This window comes from Zosterops lateralis (genome assembly GCF_965231275.1).
Source record: "Zosterops lateralis genome assembly, chromosome: 2".
Lineage (NCBI taxonomy): Eukaryota > Metazoa > Chordata > Aves > Passeriformes > Zosteropidae > Zosterops > Zosterops lateralis.
In genome coordinates, this window is record NC_139763.1 from 3,643,589 (window position 1) to 3,671,467 (window position 27,879).

The 27,879-nt window shown below is 43.1% G+C and overlaps 1 protein-coding gene across 2 annotated transcripts in view; it reads right to left on the reverse strand.

Annotated features, from left to right (window-relative positions):
* Positions 1-27,879, reverse strand: part of ERG (ETS transcription factor ERG) — a 140,625-nt gene that overhangs the window by 87,816 nt on the left and 24,930 nt on the right. For both annotated transcript variants that reach the window (XM_083854938.1, XM_083854936.1), the window contains exon 2: positions 13,876-13,963. In XM_083854938.1, coding sequence (XP_083711064.1) covers positions 13,876-13,914 — 39 coding nt within the window. In that variant the 5' untranslated portion in view covers positions 13,915-13,963. The remainder of the gene's footprint in view (positions 1-13,875; positions 13,964-27,879) is intronic.

The following is a 27,879-nucleotide window of genomic DNA, read 5'->3' on the forward strand; positions in this document are numbered from 1 at the left end:
AGCCTGGAAAGCTCTAACCCAAGGAGCCCCAGCAGCCCTCACCCCGTCTGAGGCGTGTGGGGCACACCTGGAGATGCCACCTGGCTGCATCAGGAAGGAAAAATATTATTTTTACCCCGGTTAGATGGTGCTGCACCTCCCCATGTACTTTGGATGGTGGATGCAAGGAAGGACTGCAGAGGTCTACTCATTTTGGGCATTCCCAGCAGAGTCAACAGCAAAATACCACTAAGAAATCTCTATCTGTGATTGTGGCTTTTACCAAAACTACAAATTGAGATTTCTCACTGAAGCCCTGCTCAGCTGATCCTATTCCAGCTCGGGAAAAGGCACACCAGCTGTCTCTGTAAATGTACAATTTTACTGAAGCCATGATTATGTATGAAAACATCCAGTTCGCTTCCAGACTGCTCTGTCCTAATATTGACATCAAATTGCCTCATTTCTAATTGCAGCATGATCCCAAATCCATGATTGGAGTTTTTATGTACCCACACTTCTGCAAAGGCTGAAAGCAATGACTCCCTATGAGTCAGGAACATAAAATTTGGTAATATCTCTATATCACCATCTTTTCACATGTGTTGCATTCCTAGGCCTCATGAAAGATCTCTAGGCAAGAACAACCACATTGTCCAATGGATTCACATAAATATTTACCCATGGATGTTCTCCCTCTCCCTTCACAGTGACCAGGCATGAACTTTGTCCCTGATGTCCCATGGAACACCCCGGTCCTGCCACCAGGACCAGCCCAGGGCTGAGCCCAGCTCTGCCCTAAACACGAGCTCAGCAGAAAGGCACATGTGGCCCTGGTTGTGGGATCCCGGTCACAGAGGTGAAGTGTCAGCCAGACAAAGCTGGGACTTGTCCTTTTTTTTTTGTGGAGTGTTTGTTTATCCGCCGCACACGTCGCGCCCGGTAACGCGAAGCCACCAGTTTCGGATTACAAATATACCATAAATGCCATAAGTGATTTATTTTTTCTGCCTCGCCTGGGAAAGCAAATTTGGTGTTTTTCTGAAAAAAAAAATCCCAACTTGACGCTGATGTATTCTGATTGCCACTGCAAATATAGATGTTTTTGTTATGCACAAAGCACCGTTTTGATGTGATGGCCAAAAGCTCTCGGAGGGTTTGATTTGGAGACTTGAGAAAGATCCATCAGATTTTGGGACCCCCGCCACAAACAATTTTCAGTTCGGTAGGACTGGTCGGAGAACAACTTTAATGTGCTCTTTACTCTGAGGCACGTTGGTTCTAAAAGCCACTGACAAGTTTCGCACACAAACATTTGTGTTTGGAGGAGGCGCTGCCAAGCCAGCCTGTAAAAACCATTAAATCTCAAATTTGTTATTTCACTAAAGCGTTCTGAAAATTTACACACCGAGCCACTGCATTTGGAAAAACCCAGAGACGTTAATTTCACCCCTGAAATGTGATTTCTTTTAAAATCCTTTTCTTCCCCCCCGTAGTCCCTTGCCATAGGATCCACCCCAACATCTGGAGAGCAGAATCCAGGCTGACAGACTAATGCACATGTGGAGCAGTGTGTCTGCTCCTTTGCAGCTTCTCAGGACAGACACATTGTCTCCCTCTCCTTCTGCCTGTCCCCTCCTTTTTTTTTCCTTCTTTTTTTTTTTTTTTTTCTTTTTTTCCTTCCCCCCCTTTCCTTTAATAAGACTCCACATGTCTTGCAGCTCTCTCTGCTGTGAATGTGACCAGGATGTGATATTGCCTTGCACCAACACACAACGTCTGGCTTAGGTGATACCAAGTTACTGCCCTGGCTTTGAATGCCTGCAAGGTTATTAACCAGCACATCTGGCTCTCTCCCTAGGAGGGTGAGTTCTGCAGTGCCCCAGGAATTTCTTTCATACACCACTTTTATTAGCTTTTCAAAAGAATACGGATTACCACTGGAAGGGAAGACTTAGGTCGTTTGCAAACATATTGGTCGCCAACCTGCTTGCCATGTTTGAAGAGGAACAATAACCAAAACTCGTTATTTGATTTTTAAGAAGTAATCTTCCTTCGTTTTAGCACACTCTTATTGCTCCTGGTCTGCATTAATGAAAAAAATGGCTGGTGATTTGTGATAAATAGAATTAAAAAAAAAAAAAAGACATTACAGAAAGCCACAAGGATAACTTAGTTTGGAAATACAGCCTCCGAAACATTAATTTCTAATCCTATTTTTCCCGCAGACCTCACTCCATGATCACAGAAAGGGAAGAGAAATGTGTTTCAGGCTTAATCAAAAGGGAGAAGCGCACGTGTAGCTCCAGAGAGCCAATTTATCTCCTTTGCCCACACATGGAAGTTGCACAGGACGTGAAGTTTGAATGCACAAGTGATGTTACTGTAATTTCCCATCTGGACATCCCTATTTCAGTAATGCCAGAGAGGCCTTTTCTGGTTTCATTTATGTCACTTCCGAAGCAGTTTAAGACAAACGGGAAAACTACAGAAAAAATATCCATGTGAGGTTGTTACAGAGCTCCCCAGGGCTTCCCTTCTACCTGCCCAGCAAAGTTCAACATTCCTGGCCAAAGTTCTCCTGAAAAAAAAAAAAAACTCGGGAAACACCTGCCTGCCTCCCAACCCACCTGGAACTCCACCTTCCCAGGAGAAACCTCCACCACCTGCCACTGCTGAGCACAGCTCCAGTGCAATATTCTCCACGCAGAATTAAGCAGGTCCAGCAAAAGAATTAAGCAACTCTAAAAAAAAAAAATTAAAAAATCCCATTTTGCAGGACTTGCTAATTAATCTCTTTTTGAAGCCATGTGAGGCCAGATTTTCAGAAGCTGTGGGCATTCAGCAGTTCCCATTGTTCCAAGCAGGAGTTGTTTGGCACTCCCAGCTTTTGAAGGGCTGCTCCTTCACGTAGGTGTTTAAATGGGAGCTCTGCTCTCCACTAACCTTTTGCAATTGCTTTTGGCCAGGCTGATCCTCCAGAAATATCCCACTGCAGAGAGCAGTGCAAGCACTCACAGAAAAGTCTATTTTAAAACCGAGCATAAATAGCCCATACTCCTCCAGCCAGGGAAAAGAAACAACATTCTGTGATTTCCCCAACCCAAGGGAGACAGCCAGGCAAAAAGTTCACAAACTCCAGTAAATTCATACAATGAAAACAAAACAAAGATTCCTAATTATGCAAATGAAAACAGTGAATGTTTTCAAGAATGTCACAACCTTACATGGGGATTTCTGCCAAACAGAGCAAGAATTTTAAATCCATCAGATAAACCCCTCATTTTCTTTAGATTAATATCCAAAGAAAAGGGATGCCTGGTTGAAACTCTAACCATAAATTCTACCATCAGATAAATCACGGCCAACAGAACATAAAGATCTTCTCACCTCCTCAGGTCTGAATCTTCTGAAAAGCCCACCTTGGCAGCCTTAGGCTTGGCATTATTCAGTCAGCTCCAGCCTTCAAAAGAGCCACGACTCATTTGGTCCACTAAGGCTCATGGAAATCCTTACAGGGTTTTTTGCTGCGCCTGCCTATAAATTGCATTGTCTTCTTAAGGCTTCCTGTCCTGCAAACAGAGGCACCAGCACAGAGATTCAACTGAGATTGTTTTCCCCCTCTTCTGCTGCTTTTATTTAACACAAAAAAAAAAAAAAAAAAAGGGGGGTGGGGGTGGGGGGGAGAGAGAGAACTGGTAGAAGTTCCTTACAGGAGTTGGAAGAGGACATCTGCAGGCAATTTAACATGAGGGTTTGTTTCTGTGTCAGCTGGCAACCCCTGGATAACTCTGTCATGTAACTTATATGCTAAAACATGATGTAGGACAACCAGTGAGACCGGGTAAGTATGGCAGCACATCAGTTTTATTTGATTAAGATTTATACTTTTTTGAAGGGGGCAGCCCCTGCCATTAATTCTGAAAACAAATACAACCCTGGAGCTGTGACAGTGTCCCACTCTGATCTTCAAACCCACCTTCTGCTGCAGCCCAGGAAGAGAAAATACGTTTTTTCAGGTGAAGATAGGAATTTTTTTCTGTTCCTTCCCAGTTCAGGAGTGACCCAGCTCATCCTCCTCTGCAGGTGACAGCAGCAGAATGTGGAAGGGCTCAGGCAAACAGGAGGCTGAGCCCTCAGTTTGTGCCTCCCTGCCCATTCCGAAAGGCAGCTCAGGAACACAGACCAGTATCCAAAGGGATACTGGAGGTAACCCAGCCCCCCAAGTTCCCCCACCCCACGTGTTCAACTTCCTCCCAGCCAGAAGAATCTGGTCAAGTGAGGAAAGCTCATCCATCCTGGTTCCACTCGTGCTCTTGCATCAGATTTTACATATTTTGACATTTACAGCCATGCATTTGAATTGAGGCCCTGATTAGATTCAATTGGTAAAATTACCTTCCTCCCCCTTCCTTCTTTGTGTGTGCACACACACTTTGGTTTAGATTATTACTAATTTAAAAATCAATCTTGCAGTTAAATGTTTAATGGCATAATTGCTCCTGTTGCCTAAATTTGTTTAGTTTGTGCTTTATTAGCATGTAATAACTGAAAAGTGTATTTTCCTCTGTCTCAGTTAATAACATCTCTGTGGCTGATGTGCTGTGAGCTGCACTTCTGGGACAGCTCTGGGGGAACTGCAGAGATTTTTCTGAAGATTTAACTTAGGAATTGGTGGCTCCCCTTAACTGAATCCTGCTCTGCCCTCCCTGCACACAGGGACAGACAAGGACAGACAGGGACACCCAAGGACAAACAGGGACACCCAGGGCTGAGGGCCCCTCTCAGCTGGGGCTCCTCTCCAGGATGAACAGATTCCATCCAATAAAGATCTAAACACAAGTCCCTCTGTGCTTCATGTAACTTCTGTAACTTCACCAAGTCCCATGGAAAGAGTGGAAAGATAGAGGTGTTTCCCAAGGAAAATCAATCCCTTCCTAATACAAGTCTCCCCTTTTCTTTCAAAAGGGAAGCCAGATACTGCTTAAAGTAATTGAATGGTTTGGGAAGGAAGGGACCTTGAAGACCACCCAGTTCCAACCATGGGCAGGGACATCTTCCACTATCCCAGCTGCTCCAAGCCCCATCCAACCTGGCATTGAACATTTCCAAGAATTGGACAGCCACAGCTTCTCTGGGCTACCTGTGCCAGGATTTCTCCCATATTATTCACAGCCTGGACACACCAAGTTTCTGTAAAAACCTTTCTATGTGACCAAGTGAGCACGGATAGAAACCTGTGTCAGCCACCCTGGAAGGCTCACAGCACACCTCAGATTTACCTCCCTCCTCCCCGGTGTAATTTGAATTTGCAATCGCAGGTTACAGTGTCCCACCAAACATTTACTGCTGTTCAAGGAGGTGATAATGACTGCCAGCAAGTTTATCTCTTTGATCCAAGGCAATCACAGATGAGATGGAATATACAACACACATGCCAAACACTCTTTTAAGCCTCAGCAGCAGAAGAAATTGATCCCTTCCATATCACAAAAAAACCACCCAAAACACTGGAAACAACAGAAAAACGGGCCTAGAGATGCAGGAGAGAAGAGTTAGATGGGATATTAGGAAGAAATATTTCTCTGTGAGGGTGGGCAGACCCTGGAATAGAATTCCCAGAGAAGCTTTTGGCTGCCCCTGGATCCCTGGCAGTGCCCAAGGCCAGGTTGGACATTGGGGCTTGGAGCAGCCTGGGACAGTGGGAGGTGTCCCTGCCATAGTTTTTAAGGTCCTTTCCAACCCAAAACATTCTGGGATTTTAGATCTCCCAGTAAAAGTCATCCATATGAGTTGAATTTTAACATGCTGTAAATCTGGAGGGCAACATTTGGGGTTTACAGGTTATTGGGCAGCAAAAAGCTGAATTTCTGAGGGGGATGTAGTAGTGAAGAAAACACTGTAGCGCCTGTTGGGAACAAAACTCACTGGTCACACAGACATGGGATTTTAGGGGCCCAGCAGTTACCCTTTCTGCCTTTCTAGGTGAGGACAAGACACACTCTGATAAATAAAATTGCACCAGGAAAACACATACTGCACAAAATCAGTTTCTCTTTCTAATCAAGAATGTATGGAAATACCCAAATATTCCCTACTGACTTGAGCCAAGGAAGATTTCCCACAACGAGAATTTGAATTGTCTTGGGAAAGACCACTGGGAGTCAGAAAATATCCTACAGAACAACAGGAAAAGACTTTTGGCAAATGATAAAATAGCAAGTTGGTGAAAGGTATCTAATCAAATGCCCAAAACTGTTTATGAGGTAATGTCTGTATTAATAATCTAAAGGAGGGGATAAAACAAAAAACAACACATCAGCCAAAGATACTGTACCCCAAAGTCAACTTTGGGACACCAACAGGATTGGTGAAATAATCCAAAAGGGTCTTGAGGAGATAAGAACATGGGTAGGAAGTAAAAATTCAGATTTAAAGAGGACAGGGATTATAACAAGTTGAAATATGAGATTTTCCAAAAAGGGAGGGAAGAGAGAGAGGAGGAGCAGGGAGAGTGAGAGAAAGGAGAGATTCATTTCTGAACAGATGAAGCACATCACCAAGTCCAAGAGAATCATTTATCCCTGTCTGGGCTGCTGGAGCAGCAGCTCCTGGGAAATGCCTTTCAGCCCTACAAAGCATTACCAGAAATATCACAAAGCAATCATTTATGACCACATTTGTGACCAAACAACCAGGACAGCTGAAAGCAGGGCTGGATGCAGAGGTGAGGGGTGAAGCTGACTGATCCTTACCACCCAAAATGGACCTTGAGCAGAATTAACGTCTGTGCGTGCTTAGCAACCTCCCCTCAGCTCTCCCTATAAATCTCCCTCTTTAAGAAGGTGAGGAGGAGCAAAGCCAGTGTGAAATTAAGGAGTTTGAATCCATACAGAGTAGCTGAACATGAGGAAATGATTTGCAATGAAGCATTGGGAAGTCATGGGGATGTCATGAAGTTATGGGGAATCATCGCTCATGAAAGGTGGAAAATGACCCATTTCTTGGGATATTTGTGGCCAGATGAAGGCAAAACACAAAATCCAGTGTGTTTTAAACAGTAATCTATGACTTGCTCAGAGATAATCTCCACACATCTTCAGCATTTGCTCTGCAGATCTGTGTGAGGATGGTCCAGGGCAGGTGATTTCTGTGACCAGTTCTCAAGGAAAAAGGACAGAGAGAGTCTCAAGGTTGCTCCAGAGCCAGACTTTCCTGCTCCTCAATGAAGCCACACACAAAAATTACAGCCTTGGAGGCACAGAACAGCACTGGACATTTGGGCTGGTGGATTTACTGACCCCACACAGCAGGGTGGGCAGGACCTAAGGAAGAGGGGACAAATATTTTGGCACTGGGCTTGAGAGACCTTTAGAGGCTGAGATTTGGGAGCTCTCAGTCCCGCTCCAGGCTCTAGAGCAGAGCAAGAGGAACAGGATGAATCCTCTATCTCAGTGTCCCCCAAAGTATAACCAGTTTTGTTCCTGTTCCAGTTTGTCTTGTCCATCTTTCTCAACTTCTTCTCATAGCTTCTTCCCACCCTCAGCTTCCCACTCTGGCTCTGGTTCCCAAAAACATCCATTTTATGATTTCTACCCATCACCAGTGGAAATGTCCAGACTTTTAACCGTCTGGCAGACTGCAGAAATGAGATTTAAACACATCTGACTCCATGCAACAAAGGCTTTGTGTAAAGCACATCTATCAGCCAGAGCCCTGAAAATGCATTTGGTACTCTTTAGTTTGCTCTTTGCTGCTTATGAAGAAGATAATTTTTGTTTAAAAATGGCCCCACTTAAGGAATTATCCATGCCATTAGTCCCTATAACAATAGAGATTAAAGTCTCTAGACCATCCCCTATCAAAATAACACACTCTTCTTTGAACATGTCATTGACACTGTTTTCCATCTGGTTGTTGGCAGCAATCTTGGATTTGCTCCGAATTGCTGAAAGTTCATCAATTATAGCACACAGAAGCCATTATCTCTCTTTTCCTTCAGCAAGGAGGTATTTGCTCAGGCAGACACAAGAGGTAGAGTTCAAGTGCAAAGAGAAAAAAAAAATAAAGGAAGAATTTACTCACTGGAATTCTATGGCAATCATTTGGTTACCATCCAGAACTTTAGGCTGCTGAGAAGTGAATCACAATTTCTGCCTAGGAGGGGATTCTAGAGTTCAAATCCAGTAGTGATTCTGGCATTATTACAGGTAACTGATGTGTGCTGACACAGGAGGGAAATGCAACAGCAAATCTGAACCCTGGCAGTGTGGGAGCTCTGGAGAGGGGAGGAGTGCCACCCACATCCACAGTAAACTCTGTTTATAAACTCACCCATGGTAAACTTCATTTTCTGAGCACACAGAGTAAGCTGTGCTGATCATTCAGACAAGATTTAGGGGCTGTAATCCAGCACAATTAGTGAGGAGAACAGTGAAAGTCAAACTGTGGTTTTACCCTGTCAGTACTAAAACAGGGGAAGAGCTTTTAAAGTTTTATCAGAATAATGAACGAAATCCACAGTGAGAGGTAAGAAAAGGGGATGGAGCTACAACTGCTCAGCTTTGGGGGCTGCTGATATTAAAAACTTTCAACATCTATCACGAAGCTCCTGAGCAGCTGCCAGGCACCATTTTGCAGCCCAGGTAACATCCAGGAGCTTGTTCACCTTCCTGCTCTGGGGCTAAAGGCACCTTCTCCCAGTCAGAGGCCACTGCAGGACTTTTGCCCATGGGAGCCATCACGGATTCACATCTGGAGGAGGGTTGGCTCATTAGATCTGCCTTCAGGAGCAGATTTTCCCTATTTTCCGGAAGGGACAGGAGGATGTTATCACCTGGTGGCAGGCTGTGATTCAGCAGAACTCCATGCTGGAGTCACCTCCTCATCCAGGCTGCAGTTGGGTCTCACTTTACTCCACGTGGGGCTCTGGGCAGAGCTCTTTGTATCCTTGGCTCAGATTTCCAGGCTCTCACTCCCAGCTGAGCTGACCAAAATATCACTCCATATGCAATGAAAGAAGTGCTTTAGCCATGCAAAGAATCCACAAGGACCAGGCTTCTGGCTCAGGCAAGACTCCAAAAAGAGGTGGGGGTAAAAGCTTGGCTTTATCCTCCTTATCCTGGAGGATAATAGTAGTAGGAAGAAGAGGAAGAAGAGGAAGAAGAAGAAGAAGAAGAAGAAGAAGAAGAAGAAGAAGAAGAAGAAGAAGAAGAGGAGGAGGAGGAAGAGGAGGAGGAAGAGGAGGAAGAGGAAGAAGAGGAAGAAGAGGAAGAAGAGGAAGAAGAGGAGGAAGAAGAGGAAGAAGAGGAAGAAGAAGAAGAAGAGGAAGAAGAGGAAGAGGAAGAAGAGGAAGAAGAAGAAGAAGAAGAAGAAGAAGAAGAAGAAGAAGAAGAAGAAGAAGAAGAAGAAGAAGAAGAAGAAAAATTCTATTGTCCTTCCCTTCTTGTCCCCCTGCCTGATCAGGCAGAGATTGTCCTGTGCATACAAAACTCCCAACATAATAAAATCTTGGATCCTATTTAGAGACTCTACAATTCCAAGAAAAAAATAACAGATTATATCAGACCCAGAATATACTCCTTAACAAATAATACCACTTAAAAAATAATAATCAGATTTAACCATAAAACAACAGCTTAGGTACATCCAGCAGCATCTCTACACTGCTACAATTTGGAATCCAACACATTCTTTGCCCAACAAAGGAGTTCTGAGGTCAAGTTTTGTGATACTTCCAGTGACAATATGGGTTCATGGAAATGTCAGTTTGCCACCACAACCCAGGCGGAGAGAAGTGCTAAATTCAGGACTAGTTTTCAGAAACTGCTACAAAATAATTCGTTTATTTCTTCTAGGAAACCAGGTTTTCATTCACTGTAGTAGTAGGAACAGCTTCTAGATTTGATAACCCAAAACTGACAGATTCAGAGGCAACAAGCTCAGTTACATCCAGAGAATAAATGAGGTTTTACAGACACAGACCAGATGAGCTTGGCTTGAAATGTTTGATGGTCTTGGAGGATTTTTTATCAAGAATGTCCTCTTTGATTAAGCTCTAAATTGTAAATTGTTCTCATTCTTCACCTTCTGCAATGAAAAACCAGGGTGTGCCACCCACAAGCTGCTGCCATTCACCCACCCCTTCAGCCATCCCACACCCCAAAATCATCACCAACAAACAGAAAAATCAGACCAACTCAATGTGAACAGACCAAATCTTCCACCAGCCTCAATTCAATGAAAATCACACCCATTATCCCAGGATAAACACCATTTCTGATAAATACACTAAATATTTTTTATCTACACCATGCCTTGGATTCTCCTCTCCCAGTGAGGCCCAAAGGAACAGCAGTTACTTGGTTTTTTTGAGAATTGGTTCCACAAAATCCCCTCACAGTGATGGCATGGGCTAACTAAAGTCAAACAAACATTTCACCTTTTTTGAAACCAGAATTTAACCCTTAAAAAAAATTACAAGGTATATTAAAAGGTCAGTATTTACAAAGCCTAAATCCCTATAAACAAAATATGCAAATCTCAGGCAGCATTTTGGAGTTTTTCTGTGACTGTGGTTGTAAGAACTGGAGTTTAATGATAACAGAACAACAAAAATATCACATTAAAGTGTGTGTAAACAACAGTCTTGCCTATACAAAGCCACAATTTTATCAATGTGAGAAGGGTTATTTATTTCAGTTCTCTTACAGGCACTGAATGTGTGAAGCTGCTCAAAGATCAGGGTCAGAATTCCCCATATTTTGGAAATGAAAATCTGAAAACATCCATCCTTTTTCCTTGTCCACATCAAACATTTCGTTCCTTTGTGCTTGGACCAAACACAAGGTCGTGGCTCAGGTGAAATGACACATTAGGGAGCCACAGGGTCACCAGATCAATGTCAGATGCTTCATTCAAGCTGAAAAATGTAAAAGCTCAATCTTTAGTATCTCTGGAATGAAGCTGCCCAAACGGAAGGAGGACACACAACTTTGAGGCTCTCCAAACATTCCCAAAATTGGACAGGATCTGCCTGGGTGCAGAGTGGGTAATTCTGGGTAAGAATCCAGCTCTCATCCCACCCAGGGATGGAGCACAAGAATATTTGAGATTTGTTACATTTTCCTTCTGGCACCAGCAAAGGCTGATTTCAAAACAGTACACACAAAACTCACACCACGCACACAAAATCCCCATTTTTGAAAAAAAAAAAAAAAAAGACATCTCTGAGTATTCATCTTGCCATATTCTTGTATATTTTGCATTATTTTTCTGCCCATGTCCAGGCAGAAAACTTAAACCTTGAAATCTGCCAAATCTTAATAATCCAGACACTTCCCAGAAGGTGAATTTTCAAAGCTCCAGCTCTGAATGTGCATGGATGGGGCTGTGTCTGTTTGTTGAAGGATATAAAGAAACACCACCATGTGACAAAATACAGTTAATTAAACAAAACCTTATCAAGGATGATTGTAATGAACCCAGTTTGTCTCTTCTGCATCACAGCAGCAATGAGAGATCACGGAATTATAAAATCATGGAATGGGTTGGAAAAGACCTTAAAGATCATCCAGTGCCATGGGCAGGGACACTTCCCACTGTGCCAGGCTGCTCCAAGCCCCAATGTCCAACCTGGCCTTGGGCACTGCCAGGGATCCAGGGGCAGCCACAGCAAATCTGGGAATTCTATTCCAGGACCTGCCCACCCTCCCAGGGAGGATTTTTTTCCTAAAATCTTTACCTAAATTTCTGCTGGTCCAGTTTCAAGCAGCTCCCCTTGTCCTGTCACTCCAGTTCCTGATGAATTAATTGTCCCTCTCTGGATTTCCTGCAGCCCCTTCAGACACTGCAGGATGCTGTCAAGGCTCCACAAAACCTTCTCCAGGTTGAAAAATCTCAATCTTCTCATCCCATTTCCATAGGGGAGGTGCTCCAGTCTCTCTTAAAAACTCTGTGGCTTCCTCTGGATTTTGTTTCCATGTCCCTCTCATGCAGGGGGGGCAGCAGGGCTGGGATCAGGGCAGACAGAAAAGCCCCCCACACCAAAGAGGCTTTCCCACACCCCCTGCACTTTATCCTGGCTTATTTTTAAGAATGCAGCTATGTCCACTTTTAAAGCCAAACTGACCCGAGCATCCGTGGCTGCCTTCCAAAGAATGTGTTTAGACCACAGCAGGCCCTGATGGCATAAACAGAAATCAGAAGGATTTGAAGTGGAGTTGGCCAGCTTTCCTACCCCCAAACACAGCATTGAAGTAATTGCCTTCCTCACACCCTTTTTCAATAAAACAGCAGCTTTGGGGTGATGCTCTGCTGAGAACAGGCTCCTGCAATTCCCTTGAACACACCATTAGAGAGAGTTTTATGCAGCTCTCTTGCTGTAATAAGATACTTTCATACCCAGCCTTGCCCTCTCCCACTAACTCCTGTGGTTACAAAAACCTTCTTCGGGCACCAGTTTTGGCAGAAAGCACGAAACTGAGTTATTCTTTATGTTATTTCTGCTGCTGTGGGCATTTAGACAGCCTGAAGAGGTACTAAATCCCCCTCTGTTTTCAAATCCTACTGGTTGTAACCCTTGTTGAGGCAAAAAGTCATTTTTTTAGGGGGAGGAGGGTTTGTTTTTCTGCTCTTTTCATAAAAACAACTGAAGACCAGAAGGCTCTGGAAGTGCTGGGTTTGGAAAACCCAGAGAGGGGGAAAGAATGAGCTCTCCCACTACTGCAACTCATCCCAGTAACTAAACACGACCCAAAAACAACACAGAGGGATATATATATAGAGATTCTTTCATTCACTGAGTTTTACAGAAAGAGGGAGTTGTTGAAATAATATTTCATTTTTATTCTATGCTTCAGTTAAAAATAAGTTGTAAAGTGGAGCTTTTACTAGAGAGAGCTGCTGACTGGTAGAGCTGAGGAGAAACTCCATGAAAGAAGTTGCAGAAAATGTAACTTCAAAGAAAAACAGACAGAAAGGTAGTCAGGAAGAATGAAAGAGTCTTTAAAAGTCACCAAGTGCCACCCCCTGCCATGGGCAGGGACGCCTGCCACTGTCCCAGGCTGCTCCAAGCCCCAATGTCCAACCTGGCCTGGGAACTGTCAGGGATCCAGGGGCAGCCACAGCAAATCTGGGCACCCGGTGCCAGGGCTTCCTTACCCTCCCAGGGAGGAATTCCTTCCTTATATCCAACCTAAATTTCCCTTTTTTCAGTCTGAACCCATTACTATTTGTACTATCACTCCAGTTCCTGATGAAATCTGCATGCAATAACCCAAAATTGCTTATTCTCTGCAACAGCTACATCTGCCAGGTCTCACAGTTTCCAAGTCTTCCATAAAGAAGGATAAGAAAACCACAGCAATAATAATAATAACAATAACAATAATAATAATAATAATACAGTAAAAACAAACACTTCCTCCTGAAGCACAGCAAACCAATACTGGTTTTAAAGCATTTTAAACATAGCACTGAATATATGTAAGGGAGGCTCGTTTGGATCTGAATTTTTGCATTATGCTCATTTTCCTTCTGCAGTTGAATTCGATGTTTGCCACTGAGTGTCGTGGAGCAGAATCAGAGACATGGAAATCCAGTATTTTTCAAAGAGGTCTATTTTCTCAAATATTAAAGGATGATCAAGGAGGGTTAATTTTAGCAAAAGTTATCTTTAAAATATCCATGTGCTTCAGAGCAGATCACACAGGTGTCAGCAACAAAGACTGCAGGGCTGACTCAGACAACAGCACGTAAATATTGAGGAATAAAAAAGCTCATGTTGGGCAGCAGCACAATTTATAAACATGCAAGAAAAGCCGTGGCGTGTGTACATATTCTTTAATTTTATGGCTCTCCAAACATCTGAGGACTCACAATAAACAGGAAACTAACCTTGATGTGAGCTGCTGGATCGGGGACAGTCTGAATCATGTCCTTTAACAGGCCAACGTGTTTACCAGGAGCTCAGATCCCAAGGCAGCTGCATAACCAGAGAAACGAAAGTCATATCATGATGCTTGAAATGTTTATTTTCAATAGAAATCTCTTTTTATAGACTGATAAGCATCTTTCCTTCCCCAGACCTCTTTTGAGACTCAAGACAGCTGAAGCTCTAAGACACTTCTGCACCCATAGGTTCTGTTGGGGATTTATTTCATGCAGGAGAAAACACTCAGCCCTGAAATTTTCATGGAAAAATGCAGTTTTCCCAAAATAAGGACTTGGGGCTTGCTCTGCACTGCCCAGCCCCATCATTCACCCAAGATATCAGAGATTTCCACAAGCCATTCTTCCCAATTTAGAAACACACAGCAGGACTGGGACAGATCTGCAGCTGATATAAAAAAGAAAAAAAAGACCATTTCACTGAAGCTGTGCCCATTTACAAGAGCTGCAAATCTGGTCCAGACCCTCAATTAACAGCACTTCAGAGCAGGGATGTTCTGGAATCCCTTATCCATGTCCAGTAATGGAGTGCAGAGGGGCTGGGGCAGGTGGGGTGCATTTGTCTGCACGTGTAGGGGGTGGAAAACCATTAAAGCTCTTTAAAATAACAACAGCACTTGATGTAAATAATGTGGAGTACTACACAGTAACTTGAACACCAAATAACTGCTAATAAATTGGGATAAATAAATCAAAAAATTAGAAAATATGGAAAAAATGTGGGAACGTGAACATCATTTAAAGTTTTCTCCACTAAAGACTGGAAATTCCCATTTCTTCACATAAGAGGTTTTCCTTCTGCCCATAATCTTGAACTCAACTTTTAAAGCAGCAAGGGACTATCAGGGAAACAGTAATTTTCCCCAGCATCAGCTTTTTTTTTTTTTCTTTTAAATTCATTATCTGTTCTCACATTTACACTAACTTGAAACTTATATTGCATTTTTACTTATTGATTTAGGAGAAATATTGCCTGGCTAACCCTGAGATGCACCTTGCCCCAGAGACAGTGATGTGAGGGAACCATCTATGAACAATTCAAGTCTAATTTGCATAAACTGCACTAAACACTGCAATTAAAGGTGTCACCATTTAGATCTTTGCACACTTCCCCCTTACTACTTAAAACAGCCAATTTTCCCCCCTTCAAATCCATGAAAACAAAGTAGTTAATTTGAAAGCCTATGAAAGAAATCCCTAAACAAGCCAAATTCCCATTTTGTCCACATTTCCCAGCTATCTGTGGATGACCAAATGGGATAATGATGTCATGGTTTTAAATGAAGATTTTTCTTTCCACAGAACTTCAAAAGCAGGAGATGCTTTTTTCAGTAAAAGCAAAATTTCACCAGTGACATCGCTCAGATTGAAGTCAGACAGAAACACCAACAGCACTGATGTGCTTTTAATTCCCTCCCTCCCTTCCCCAGTAAAATCCATGCCTGCCACATCCTCCTTGGATTTATGGGATTCATATTTTAAGCTTTCGAAACATCACACACGGGATCTGGAAACTGCTCATTTTCACATAAACTGGACAGAAAAGTATATTTGAATCCAGTGTTAGATCATGTTTTCAGTGTTTTCTTACTCCCAGCACTGTGATGCCACAACTGTACCTCACCCCCAGTTAAAGAAGCCCACCCAGGAAAGGGGATTTGTGCCACATCCAGATTTATTTTGGTCTCTTTAAAGCCTTTGCTCAACTTCCAACAACACCTAAGCTTAGAAAATATGTGTTGAGCTCAGAGGTGGGAACTCCATCCATCCCAAAACGCCATCCATCCCAAAACTCCATCCATCCCTGTGTCACTCAAACCAGATCTTTCTCTCAGAGCTCAGCCCTGAAGTTCTCAGGGTTAAAGAGAAGTTGTTTGAGCTATTCCAGGCCACTCATTTCACATCTTTTCCCCAAAAAGATGGATCCTTTATGGAAGAAAAGATGATGGAGACGATTTGCAAACCAACTCTGCACCACAAGGAATGGGAATCAAAGACAACCAATTGTCCAATACAAGGTGGAAAAGTGAGTATGCAACTGTTCTGGACATTTGACTTTTCCCTTGTACTGTTAGGAACTTAAAAGTGGGAATTGTGCTTTAAACTCAACCTTTGGCAGTGTATTCCTCTTTCTCACCTGGATATCCCAGCCTTGCTACTCTAAAGTGGAACAAATCCTTGTCTGCAAAATATATGATTTTTATCTTTTCGCCTCTGGAAATCACGGCTAAAAAAAACCCTACTATGACAGTTTTCCTTGCTCGTTCCAAACAGAAACACAATTTTCATTATTTCAGCTCCACCTTTACAGGGTGGAATTGGAAGTTTCCAGACATTTGGTACTAACTTGCTGAAGCAGATGGTATCTATTGCCAGACCCTCCTCCATCCCAAATTTCATGCTGGTCATGTCTGTGCCTGGTAATCTGTGACAGGGTCTGCTTGTGGCTGTAGGGTTTGCCCTGCACCCCCTAAATTAGCAGGACTCCAAGGCAAAAGCTAAAACTGACACTAAAGCCTGGTTTAGGGAGACTTTCCAGGAAACTGAAACAAGGCTATTACAACATAAACTGAAAATTAAACACTTGCTTAAGAGCCTTCCTGATTTAGGGTTATCCTGGAAGGATATCCTGGATAAGACTCTGAGCAATTTGGAGCAGTGGAAAGTGTCCCTGCACATGGCAGGGGGTGGAATGAGATGATCCCTCCCAACCCAAACCATTCTGTGATTCTGTGATTCCACAGAAGGACAGATTTGTAGCCACATTTAAGCAAGTTTTCTTACTCTTCCTGGCATCCTAAGTCCAGACTAGCATTTTCTAATCCAGCTTCAGCAGCACAGGTTTTTGGGACTGGTTTCCATCTTCTGTCTCGTCCAAAGTGTCCCACAGAGGGATGACATTAGTGAGAAGTACCAATACTTGAGACAGGAGATGTAAATTCCCCTCTGATGCTCAGGACAGATTAAAATATCAACATAGAAACAAGCTAAGGTACAAAACCAGCCAGAGTTGTGTGTGCCAATTATACCCTACACAGGAGAATGATAAACTCTGGAACTTGTTGCCTTTCTGTGCACACATTTGGGGAGTTATGTAAATACATCCAAGGGTTGGGGGATTCATGTACAGATCTAGAGCTCACCAGATATGATTGCATTGTTCTTTCTTTTCTACAGCTGTATCAAGAAGATCAAACTTTTTAATGGACACGTGTATTGTCAAATTACTGAGCCTGAACCCTTTATATGTGGGCTGAATACAAACCTCTCTGGTGCATTTTCTCACCTCACAGACAGGAATTTAGGTGCACGTTCAGTTACTTGGCCATGCTGTGCTCACCTAAAAACCCCAGCAGGTTCCTCTTGATGTGTTCTAAACCCTGCACAAAGTGCTGCAATAAAGAACGACCAGGAAATGTGAGCAGGGCTGACAGAAAAGGGCTCCAGGACAAACTCTGAGATGTGATGCTCACATCGAGCAGAGTGGGGCTGCAGCAAACAAAAACATGGCCTGTGCTGCTCTTTGCCAGGAATGAACGTGGCCCAAATCACAAATAACAGCATCACTGAGGCTGGAAAAGCCCTGCAAAGGTCACTGAGTCTCAGCTGTGCCCCATCCCCACCTTGTCCCCAGCCCAGAGCTCTGAGTGCCACGTCCAGCTGACACCTCCAGGGATGGGCACTCCAAACCTCCCTGGGCAGCCCCTGCCAAGGCCTGAGCCCCCTTTCCATGGGGAAATTTCTGCTGCTGGCCAAGCTGAGCCTCCCCTGGCCCAGCCTGAGGCCGTTCCCTCTCCTCCTGTCCCTGTTCCCTGGGAGCAGAGCCCGACCCTGATCTGGCTGTTCCCTCCTGGCAGGGAGTTGTAGAGACCCCCTTGAACCTCTTTTACTTTCTTTAGCCTTTTTTTTTCTCCAGGCTTAAAGTATCTGTCTGCACAGGGAATAATATTCAGAATACAGCCAATTCTGGCTGATGAAGGGTTGTTTAATCAACAGCGAACGAGGTGCCAGAATCCCTGGGCCTGATTCCTGGTGCACTGACAGCAAATGACGCCTTAAGTTTTAGCTTTTTTTATTTTTTTCAGATACTGTGCTACCTTAGTGTGTAACTCTGAACTTCATATTAAGTGTTAGCAAGTTCCCTTCACAGGGTAGTTGGGCAAAATAATCCTTTTCCAGCCTGAGAACCAAGGACAACCCTCACAGCCCCAGGCCCAAAAGCACAAACAGCAAATTGAAAAGAGCAAACCAGGAGGATGGGACTTCACAACCTGAAGCTGTAACTGGGCAATTAAACCCCAATATGCAAATGGAACAGAACTTATAAAAGTGTGAAAATTTGTGACCATTTTGTGACCATCTTGGGTCTATCTCAGGTGTAGCCCTGGCCAGGCTCTTGTACTGCCCCAGGTGTATTGTTATAGGACCTTTTAATAAATATCTATTTTATTCCTTAACTCTGTCCAGCCTCTGTTCTAGGTCAGCCTCTCCAGGCATCACAAGGACAGTATTAAATAGTGATCCAAGCAGGCTCTGCTTGGATTATCCAAGGAATCTTGTGTCCCTGCTGCCTGAGATGTGAATATCAGACAGGAGAACAGCTCTGAATGGCACTGACAGAATAATCAAACACAAAGGGTTTGAGGAGAGCCCCTTTTCCTGTGACAGGCAGCCAGCACTGGGACTGGCACACACACACACAGGGGTGAATGCTCTGGTGTGATGAATAACCACACTGGCATCACACCAAATTTCAACCAGCAGGACTCGGGATGTTTACCATTACTCACAGGAGGTGAATCCCTGAGCAGCTATGCAGAACATCCCAAGTCAGTGCCAGCAGGACTTTCAGATCCCCTCACACTGCCATGCAACTGGACTGGTCACATATTTTTAAAAGAACTGATGCTTTTCAGCTGTTGGAAAACTTTTGAGATATCCCTTTGCTGGATTGTTTTGCCAGGAAATCTTATTTTTTGTCTGCCTGGGTTCCACCAGCACTGATCAAACAGTGAGTACCAGAGAGAAAGGCTGGGATATTTGAAATGCAGAGCACTATAAACCTACTCCCAATGATGTGCAGAAAAAGCATCAGCTCCTGCTGCTGCAGGTCAAAGCTGCACTTCTTATTCTTAGGTAGATAAATCTGCTACATGTGATTTTCAGCCTTTCTGGACACCTAAAATAATTCCAGGTTTGATGGGAGCCCTTGTGTAGCAAATTTAAGCCAAATTTAGGGTTTCTCCACTTTAGAAGCAGCCTGCACATCCAAGGATGCACTGAAAGAAAATCAGAGTGCAGCAATTCCCCTTTGCTGCTGCTTTTATTCACACCATAGGGCTTTACTGAAATCATTGCATTGTTAATAATGTTTTTAATGAAGTCCTTTAATAGGAGTAAGAAGTAAGAGGTGAAATCCTCATCCACTGAAATAAACTACTTGAACCAGCCCAGAAAGTCACCCACCCTGCCTTCATTGATGTGGGCAAAACTCAGGAGCAGAAGATCCTCACAAACCTGCAATTTGGGAACTGCTAAGCAAATAAAATAACTTTCCTGCCCAGCATGGTTCTGTAGGTTTATGCATTCCTTTCTCTACTATTTCCTGGTTTAGAAGAAGGTGCTGCAGCTCCTGCTGGCACCTGGGGTTTGCCAAGAAGCCAAAGGGGTGCCCCAGGAGGGGCTGAGGCAGCCCCAGCCTCTTTGTGCCTGCAGGATTTCTGGGGAAAATGGCTCAAAGTGCAAACTCCAGCAGTGTCCGGTGAAAAAAAGGCACAGAAATGTTTATAATTCACATTTGCAAAGCAGGTAAGTGTGCAAAACCAGAACTCTTCCAGTGGCAGGGAGTGATGATACAGCAGAGCTGTATGACATGAGCTCAAAGCTTTTATGTTTAACTTGTGGTTGGGTATAACCACTTCAGTGTTTGGGGTTTTGGGGGGTTTTTTATTTCTTCTTTCACTGTAACCTCTCAGTGTTTTAACAGCCTCAACAATAAAACCTTGAGGAAAGATCTGCCCCCTCAAGAAATGCTCCTGCCAAGGCTGTTCACATGCAGTCACTATTTGCTGTTAGGGTAAGGTGTGATTGCAGGTGAATAACACAAATAAAACAATAATAAAGGAAAGAAAACCAAAATATTAAAAAGCGTGCTAAGCAAGGAGGTTTCTTCAACTTTCCATTCTCAGTGATAACTTTCTGTACTCACCCTGATCTTTCAGGACAGAACCCACTGGCTGTGTCCTGCACTGTCTGCTGGGCTTAGTTCTTTAAGAGCAATTTAAATGGAAGTATAACTCATTGACAATTTTCAAATGACACCTCCTGATAGTCTGGATGAGGGATTTTGTTGTTATTATTATTATTATTATTATTATTATTATTATTATATGGCATTATTTGTTTAAAATTAATCAGTGGGAAAAATAAAAGCTGAGTGCAGATCAATGGAGCTGATCTCAATTCTGGCAGCAAAAAAACTTGCCAGATTTTTCCACTTTCAAGAAATACCTCCAGAAGTTAATCATGGACTCATAGAATGAGTTGGGTTGGAAAGGACCCCAAAGATCATCCAGTGCCACCCCCTGCCATGGGCAGGGACACCTCCCACTGTCCCAGCCCTGGAGACCTGAGGACAAGGCAGGAGGGAGCAGTCCCAGCTCAAGGCTGCAGGTAAACCCCAACCCTGTTGAAGCAGCTGTAGGATCAAGCTGACCATGACATCACAACTGGAATATCACCCTAAGCAAGTCAGTAACCGAGAGACTGTGGGAATTCTGGATGATGAGAATTTTGGACTCTCTGTGCTGACAGGCACAGAACTTCAGGGAAGCACTGAATTTGACCTGAGGCCTTAAAACAGGCTTTCAAAAATGAATGACAGCACTGGGATCATGGGGATGTAGTTTGGATAGCATTGTGTGATCTCAGAGGGTGAAAAACTTAGATTTGGGGTTTTAGTGTATGGTGATTATATGGGAGCCAAGATGGAGAACTTTGGGTGTGGATTAGTTGTCTTTTTTGCACCTTTTTCTTCCTTCTTCTTCACAGATCTGGGTGGCTTCCTGTGACTGGGTGAAAGAAGTTCACATTGCAGGTGATCATAACTGGATTAGAAGCATAAATAATATAGATGTCAACTGTTTATGGGATAATTGGGACTTAAATGGCCTTGAAGGGACACCATTTTAACTCACTTTCTTGACTTGCTGGAGAGAACTGAGCTCATATCTCGTGAGTTTGTAATAGATAAAGATAATAAACTTCAGAGTGAGACTTCAAAAACAAAATTTTCTGAGTTTTAGTCACCCTGACCTTGGAGCAGGAAAGAGCCAGGAATTCCAGCAAGGGACAAGCCACTGTCACCACCTGTTTGAAAAGCACAGATGGCCAGGGTTTAGCTGGCTCTGGACTAACAGCAGCACTCCATGTCCCTAAAGACTGTGGGGACAAAAGGGTGCAGCAATCTGAGAACGTGTCTCTGCCATCTGTGTCTGAGTCTGGCCCTCCTGGAGTTCATTGACACTGAACATGGATTTTCTTCTGAGTGCATTTTTCTTGGAAGGGTCAGTTCCCCTACAGAAATTCCCTTTCCTCCCGTTTGAAGGATGGAGGAGGAACATTTCTGTGCTACCACCCAAAAGTGTCTGTGCAGCTACTGCTTATCTCACGTTCCAGCCCATGATCTCAGGGGAGGACACGGCCCTAAATTAGCTCATTTACAGTAGGAACTTTAAACTACAGCCAAAAATATTTGGTTTTATTAGTACTCCCTATATAGTACGCCCCTGACCAATAACTTGTTTTATTTATTTTTCTGGCGAATTACCATGTTCTTATTCAAAGCCATAATGCGGATTATATATCAATGTGGAATGCAGAGCAGCCATTCCTGAAACTCCCCACTGCATATAAAAGAGTTTGGAATTCCCCAAACACTATCTCTTCAGGCCAGGCCACTTACAAATGTGGTTTAACATGAATGAAGTAATATCTTCGGAGAGGAAGGAGACTTTTGAGTCACGTCTGACACATTTAACTGCACCAACCACTTTCCACAGCTCAAGATTTTTGTCTGTGTGTCTTAATACCAGGCAGGGGTGCTTGATAATGATCACTCCCTGATGCTTATCCTGTTGCAGGATACTTGGACACACACATGGGATGCCAAGGGGAGAGCTGAGGCAGGAATTCAAGGCTTTGTGCCTTTTTCAAGTGCAAAAGCAGAGAGGTCACCAGCAAAGTTCTGAGATCCAGTCAAATTTCCTGCCTTTCTGTCCCATGCTAGAGCTGCCCTGGCAGATTTTTGTGTTTAATCATTCAAACTCAGCTCAAGTCCCAGCTTAGCTGAAGGTGTGCACCTTCAGTCAGCCCTGAAGACCACAGAGCAACCACCACGTTATTCCTGACTGCAGGTTGTAATTATGGACCTTAGTCCTCTACAGAAATATGACTTTCCAAAGAAAAATATCCCAAGATGACATCAGGAGAGATATTTAGTGACAAAGAGTAGTTTCTAATTTACATCCATTCCACTGGTAAAAGCCCAAGGCTGTTTCAAACATTTTAACTTGTGCTGGACTTAAAATTATATATGAGGAAAGATACAAAAAATGTTTGTATCTTTCAATATCTTATCAATATCTTTTGTATCTATACAAAATAATGAATGACTAATTACCATGAGTTAAGGAAAACTCATACCTCCTTTTGAAAGATAAATAAAAATGTTTTAGGAAGTGAAACAACAAGATCCCATTCAATAATAACAAATTACATATAGACTTATGGAATCACAGAATGGTTGGGGTTAGAAGGGATCTGAAAAATCATCCAGTTCCAACGCTCTGCCATGGCAGGGACACCTTCCACTGTCCCAGGCTGCTCCAAGCCCCAATGTCCAACCTGGCCTTGGGCACTGCCAGGGATCCAGGGGCAGCCACAGCAAATCTGGGAATTCCAGCCCAGCTTCTCCCCCCCCCTCCCAGGGAAGGATTTTTTCCCACCATCCCACCTAAACTTGTCATTTCTCAGTTTGAAGCCATTCCCTGTGTCCTGTCCCTTTGGCCCTTGGGAATTGTCTCTCTCCAGGTTTCCTGGGGCTCCTTCAGGCCCTGCAAGGCCACCCTGAGCTCAGCCCAAAGCTTCTCCTGTCCAGGCTGAACAATCCCAGCTGTGCCAGCCTTTCCTCCCAGCAGAGCTGCTCCATCCCTCTGCTCATCCTGGAGCCTCCTCTGGGCTCTCTCCTTGAGCTCCACATCCTCCCTGTGCTGGGCCCCAGGGCTGGGGCAGCTCTGCAGGTTGGGGTCTCTTATCACCATCCTATGGTGGGTGTTATCAGCTCCTTCAACATCCCTTGGCTTGTGCTTCTTGGATTTTAAGGCCCTTTTTAAAGAAAGATTTCTGGATTGGCCAATGCAGGTGTGCTGCCCTCACTTCTGATTCCTGAATCTTTCAGGCCAGGAAGGTTCTCCTGTGAACCTGAGACAGAGCTGATGTACAGAAGGCTGGACTAGATCCTCCAGGGGCTCTCCAGCTCTCAGATACCTCTGCCTCTAGTTTTAATTTTGTTCACAGAAGATCTGTTTCTAATAATGGAAAATGGGAGTACAGAATCAGGACAACTTTTGCAGCACACACAGCAATTTGTATTTTCAACCACATTTAAGCGTGGAGAACAAATTGATGGCACAGACTTAATAAGCAAACAGTAGTAATTATAAAAAGTCATGAATAACTGTGTGAACACCTCACAGCTTTTTCAAGGGTAACTACTTGATTAAATCTGCATGATCAGAAATCACATACACCACGTACTTTCAGTAATTCCTGAGTACATTAGACCTGTGTATTATTTACTGCAGATTATCCAACAGTTCTGTCAAATCCAGAAAAGTCCTGAATTGTTATAATGAAAAACAATACCTAAAACCTGGAGAATCTTCAATCCATTTTAGGGAGTCCTAAAGTATAATGACAGTTTAGAAACGCATGAGCAAGGAAAAAAAAAGAAACACAGTTAACATTTTCTCTGCTTTCAATAAATTTCTTCAGTTGTCATATTCAAGAAACGTATATGTTGTTCAGGAACAGAATGTACTGGCACTGAATCTGTTGCATGCAAGCAACTCACTTTTGGGGATGCAACAAATGTTTCTGTAATCTGCCCTGGAAAGTTGTTCTCCTTTTTCTTCCCCCCTGGTTTCTGGGGATGCTTCTCGTTCTAATGTGGGAAATCACTGTTTTAATTAAATATATATATATATTATTTTTTAATTATTATTTTTTCTCCCCCTGTGCTTATGGAGTGGCTTTTGTTGGTCCAGAGGCTGCAAAGAGCACAGCCTGTCCTGGGGGAGTCACCCATGAGGCAGCTCCAGTCAACACCTTGGAATCTATCCCAAGAAAAGTCCAGTTCTGGAAGTGTTCAAAGCCAGGAATTTGGAGAAATCAGGTATATAAAAAATGTCCCTGCATGTGGCAGGGGACTGGAACAGGGTGATCTTTAAGGTCCTTTTTCCAGCCCACATGTTTCCAAGATTCCATGATAAACTGATGTAAACTGCACACCTCAGTCACCACCTAAAAGAAAAGAAATTAAGCTGGAGCTAAGGTGCTCCAGGGAGTGTGAAAAGTCATCCCATAGGAGGAAACTTTCCCAAAAATAACCCTGGCACAGCTCAGGGCACTCAGTGAAGGTGAAACAACGCTGGCTGAGGTTTCCTCCAGCACAGCTTTGCTTCCAAAGGCATTTGTGGCCCCTAATTCCCTTCTCCAGGCAGGTCTGGGTGTGCCCTGCCCTGGCAGAAGGATGGGGATGGTTTCTGGGGTACCAGGGGGATGAAAAGTCCTTTGACAACAAGACAGAAGCGTGGAAGGTCCTTCACAATCCCTCTGCAGGGTTTCTCTGCTGTTTCAAAGCCCTTCACAGGGAACATTAACACAAACAACAGGACTGGCAACACCATTTTTTTTCCCCTTAAAGTATTCTTAAGACAAAGTGTAAATACTTGTGGTGATCCTTCTTCAGAATATTAGTAAATACAGCCAGCTTCCAGTGGAAATGACCATCTGACCACAGAACAGAATTAAACACTCTCTGAAGTTCTGCAGACTAACCCTCCTTTCTGTTACTAAATGATTTTTTTTTTACTCCTTTTGTACGTCTTTGGCACAAAACACTTTTTTTTTTAATTTCTCTTTTGACTTGTGGCACTTTCAGTTCTGATGTTGGAAAGCAGAAGAAAAACAAAACAAAACAAAAAACCCAGACCAGCTGTATAAACATAAGGTATTGAAGAAATAAGTGACTTCCATTAAGTGTTGACCTGCACTGCAAAACCTGCTCAAATCCACAGAGCAGAAAGACTGGCACCTCCACTGCAGCTTGAATCTTACTTTATCAATAAAAAATGTGAATGCATTACAAAAATAGAAATGTGCCACATCCTCAGCGAGCAAGGACCTTGGAAGGATATAAGTCATCTCTAATAATGCTTTGATTTGTGACCTTCACAGATTTGTTTTCATTTTTTTTTTTATTTCAAATGCATTTGAAGAATGTCTATAAATAGCTTATACCGACTGAATGCATAATTTTAGGCTCATTTTTGCAGCATCTGGATTTTGAAGTACTTTGCTAGATGAAACATGGATCTGTCATCCATGAAACTGTAAAGTCCAGCGTTTGTAAAAATAGTATTTTAGAGATCTAAATATATTTGCTAATAATGGGTGTAAAGCAGTAGTATTAAATTTGGAATATATTACAGAACCTGCAAAGCAAGTTTTTTAAAAAAATGCAAGTTTGACTTAGAAATTCAAAGAAACAAATTTCACATGGAAAAAAACCCTCATTATTTCTATATATATATGGCAAGGGAAATGCCTGTGCTCCTCCTCACACACTAAAAACAGAAGGAAGAGGAATGTCTTTAATTCACCAAACCTGAATTCACAGGAAAAAAACAAAAAAAAAAAAAAAAAAAAAAAAAAAAAAAAAAAAAAAAACAGAAAACCACCAAACAAACAACAAAAACCTGCAGCAAAGACAGTACAGAGAGTTTTGCATGTGAATAAGTGAAAAAGAAATATTAACTATTCTATTAACTGTAATCAATATATGTTTTATTTCCAGCTAGAGGAGAAAAGCAATTCCAGGGTTAAGGCAGGTTTGAGTCCCCCTTTTCCAGCAGAACCTCGGAAGACCCCAGCAGAGATAAGAGATACAGATGCAACCACTTTGGAAGCAGCTCCCCCAAAACAAATGGGAATAATTGTAATGTCTAAAGACATGGAATCATCACAGAATCCCAGAAAAGTTTGGGTTGGAAGGAACCTTAAAGTCCATCCAATTCCACCCCTTTCCATGGGCAGGGACACCTTCCACTATCCTAGGCTGCTCCAAACCCCAGTGTCCAACCTGGCCTTGGACACTTCCAGGAATGGAATACCCACATCTTCTCCAACTTCTCTGTGCAAGAATGGATAGAACTTCATCAGGAAAAGTCTGCAGTTTCCTTCTTGCTTAGCCTGAACTCAAACTCAGGGTTTAATGGAACAAATACTATCCAGACTTTCCGTAGATGTAATAGGAAGCTCAGGAATGGGATACAGGAGGGTTTCCTTAAGCAGTGGGGCCTTTTATATTTAGTTATTCTGTAATTAGTTGTTTTTATTGACATAAGGCCTACAGATGGGCTGATCCATTGCTGCAGAAACAGGGCCAGAGTTTATGATCTTGCTCCATTTATTGTGGTGCCTTCCACGAGGGCTCACAAAAACACCCCACAAGCACAGGGCTCCATCCCATTGCTGTCAAAGAGCAAAACTGGCACAGATTTCAGCCACTAAGCACCAAACTCCAACCACTGCATGGACACACACATGTGTTTCACCCATTCCTGAAGGGGTTCATGCCTGGAAGGAAGCAGCAAGTCTTCCAGCCAGGAGTTCTGCTGCAGAAAATCATTGATTTCCAGGACAGGCAGAAACAGAGGGATGTTTTAGAGGCAGAAATAACTCCAATTATTCCTTTAGCAGGGGAATCCCAAATAATGGCTTGCCCCATGAAACTGGTGTATTTGGGATGATATTTGAGGGCTGTGACACTGCTTGGGAATTTTGCCACAGGAATATAAGACATTTCACCCCAAGCTGACCATCCACCCTTTATTATTTTGGTCCAGCCATATATTGGATTCCTTGTCACAACAGACCCAACCTGAAATTGTTCAGATTCTTCCAGTATTTTCATAATCAACGTTTCTTTTTTTCTCTCCCTCCAAAGCAACAGATCCAATCTCAAATTCTTCTGCTAAAAAATTATGAGACATAGGCACATAATAATGGTGAGATTTTATGGTGATTCTAAACCTGACTGCAGAGTCTGAGTTTAGAATAAATTTTCATGTAATTCCATGTTTTTTTCTTGTTGTGTTTCAGCCCCTCTTCCCCAAAGATACAACTGTAAGCAAGATCAATCAGTATGTTTTAATGCTACAAATAATTCCCATTCTTTTATCCTGTTGGCCTCACTTGGATATTTCCTCAGCTCCCACTATATCCAGGAAGGACATTTCCCCAGTTCCCATTATTACCTAGGACCCGCTCATTTTTATTTTTTTTCCCCACTTTTGATGTCTAAAACATTCTCAATTTCCAGGTCTCATTCCCATGCCCATACACCACAAGAGCTGAAAAGTGTTTCACCCAAAAATGATTCGGCACTTTTTAATTCCAAAACCCTTCTGTGCCCGTTCTGACCAGTTCCAACAATGACAGTAGTGATAGAACAAGGGGGAATGGCTTCAAGCTGACAGATGGGGAGGATTAGATGGGTTATTAGGAAGAAATTCCTGCCTGGGAGGGTGGAGAGTGGCTGGGATGGAATTCCCAGATTTGCTGTGGCTGCCCCTGGATCCCTGGCAGTGCCCAAGGCCAGGTTGGACA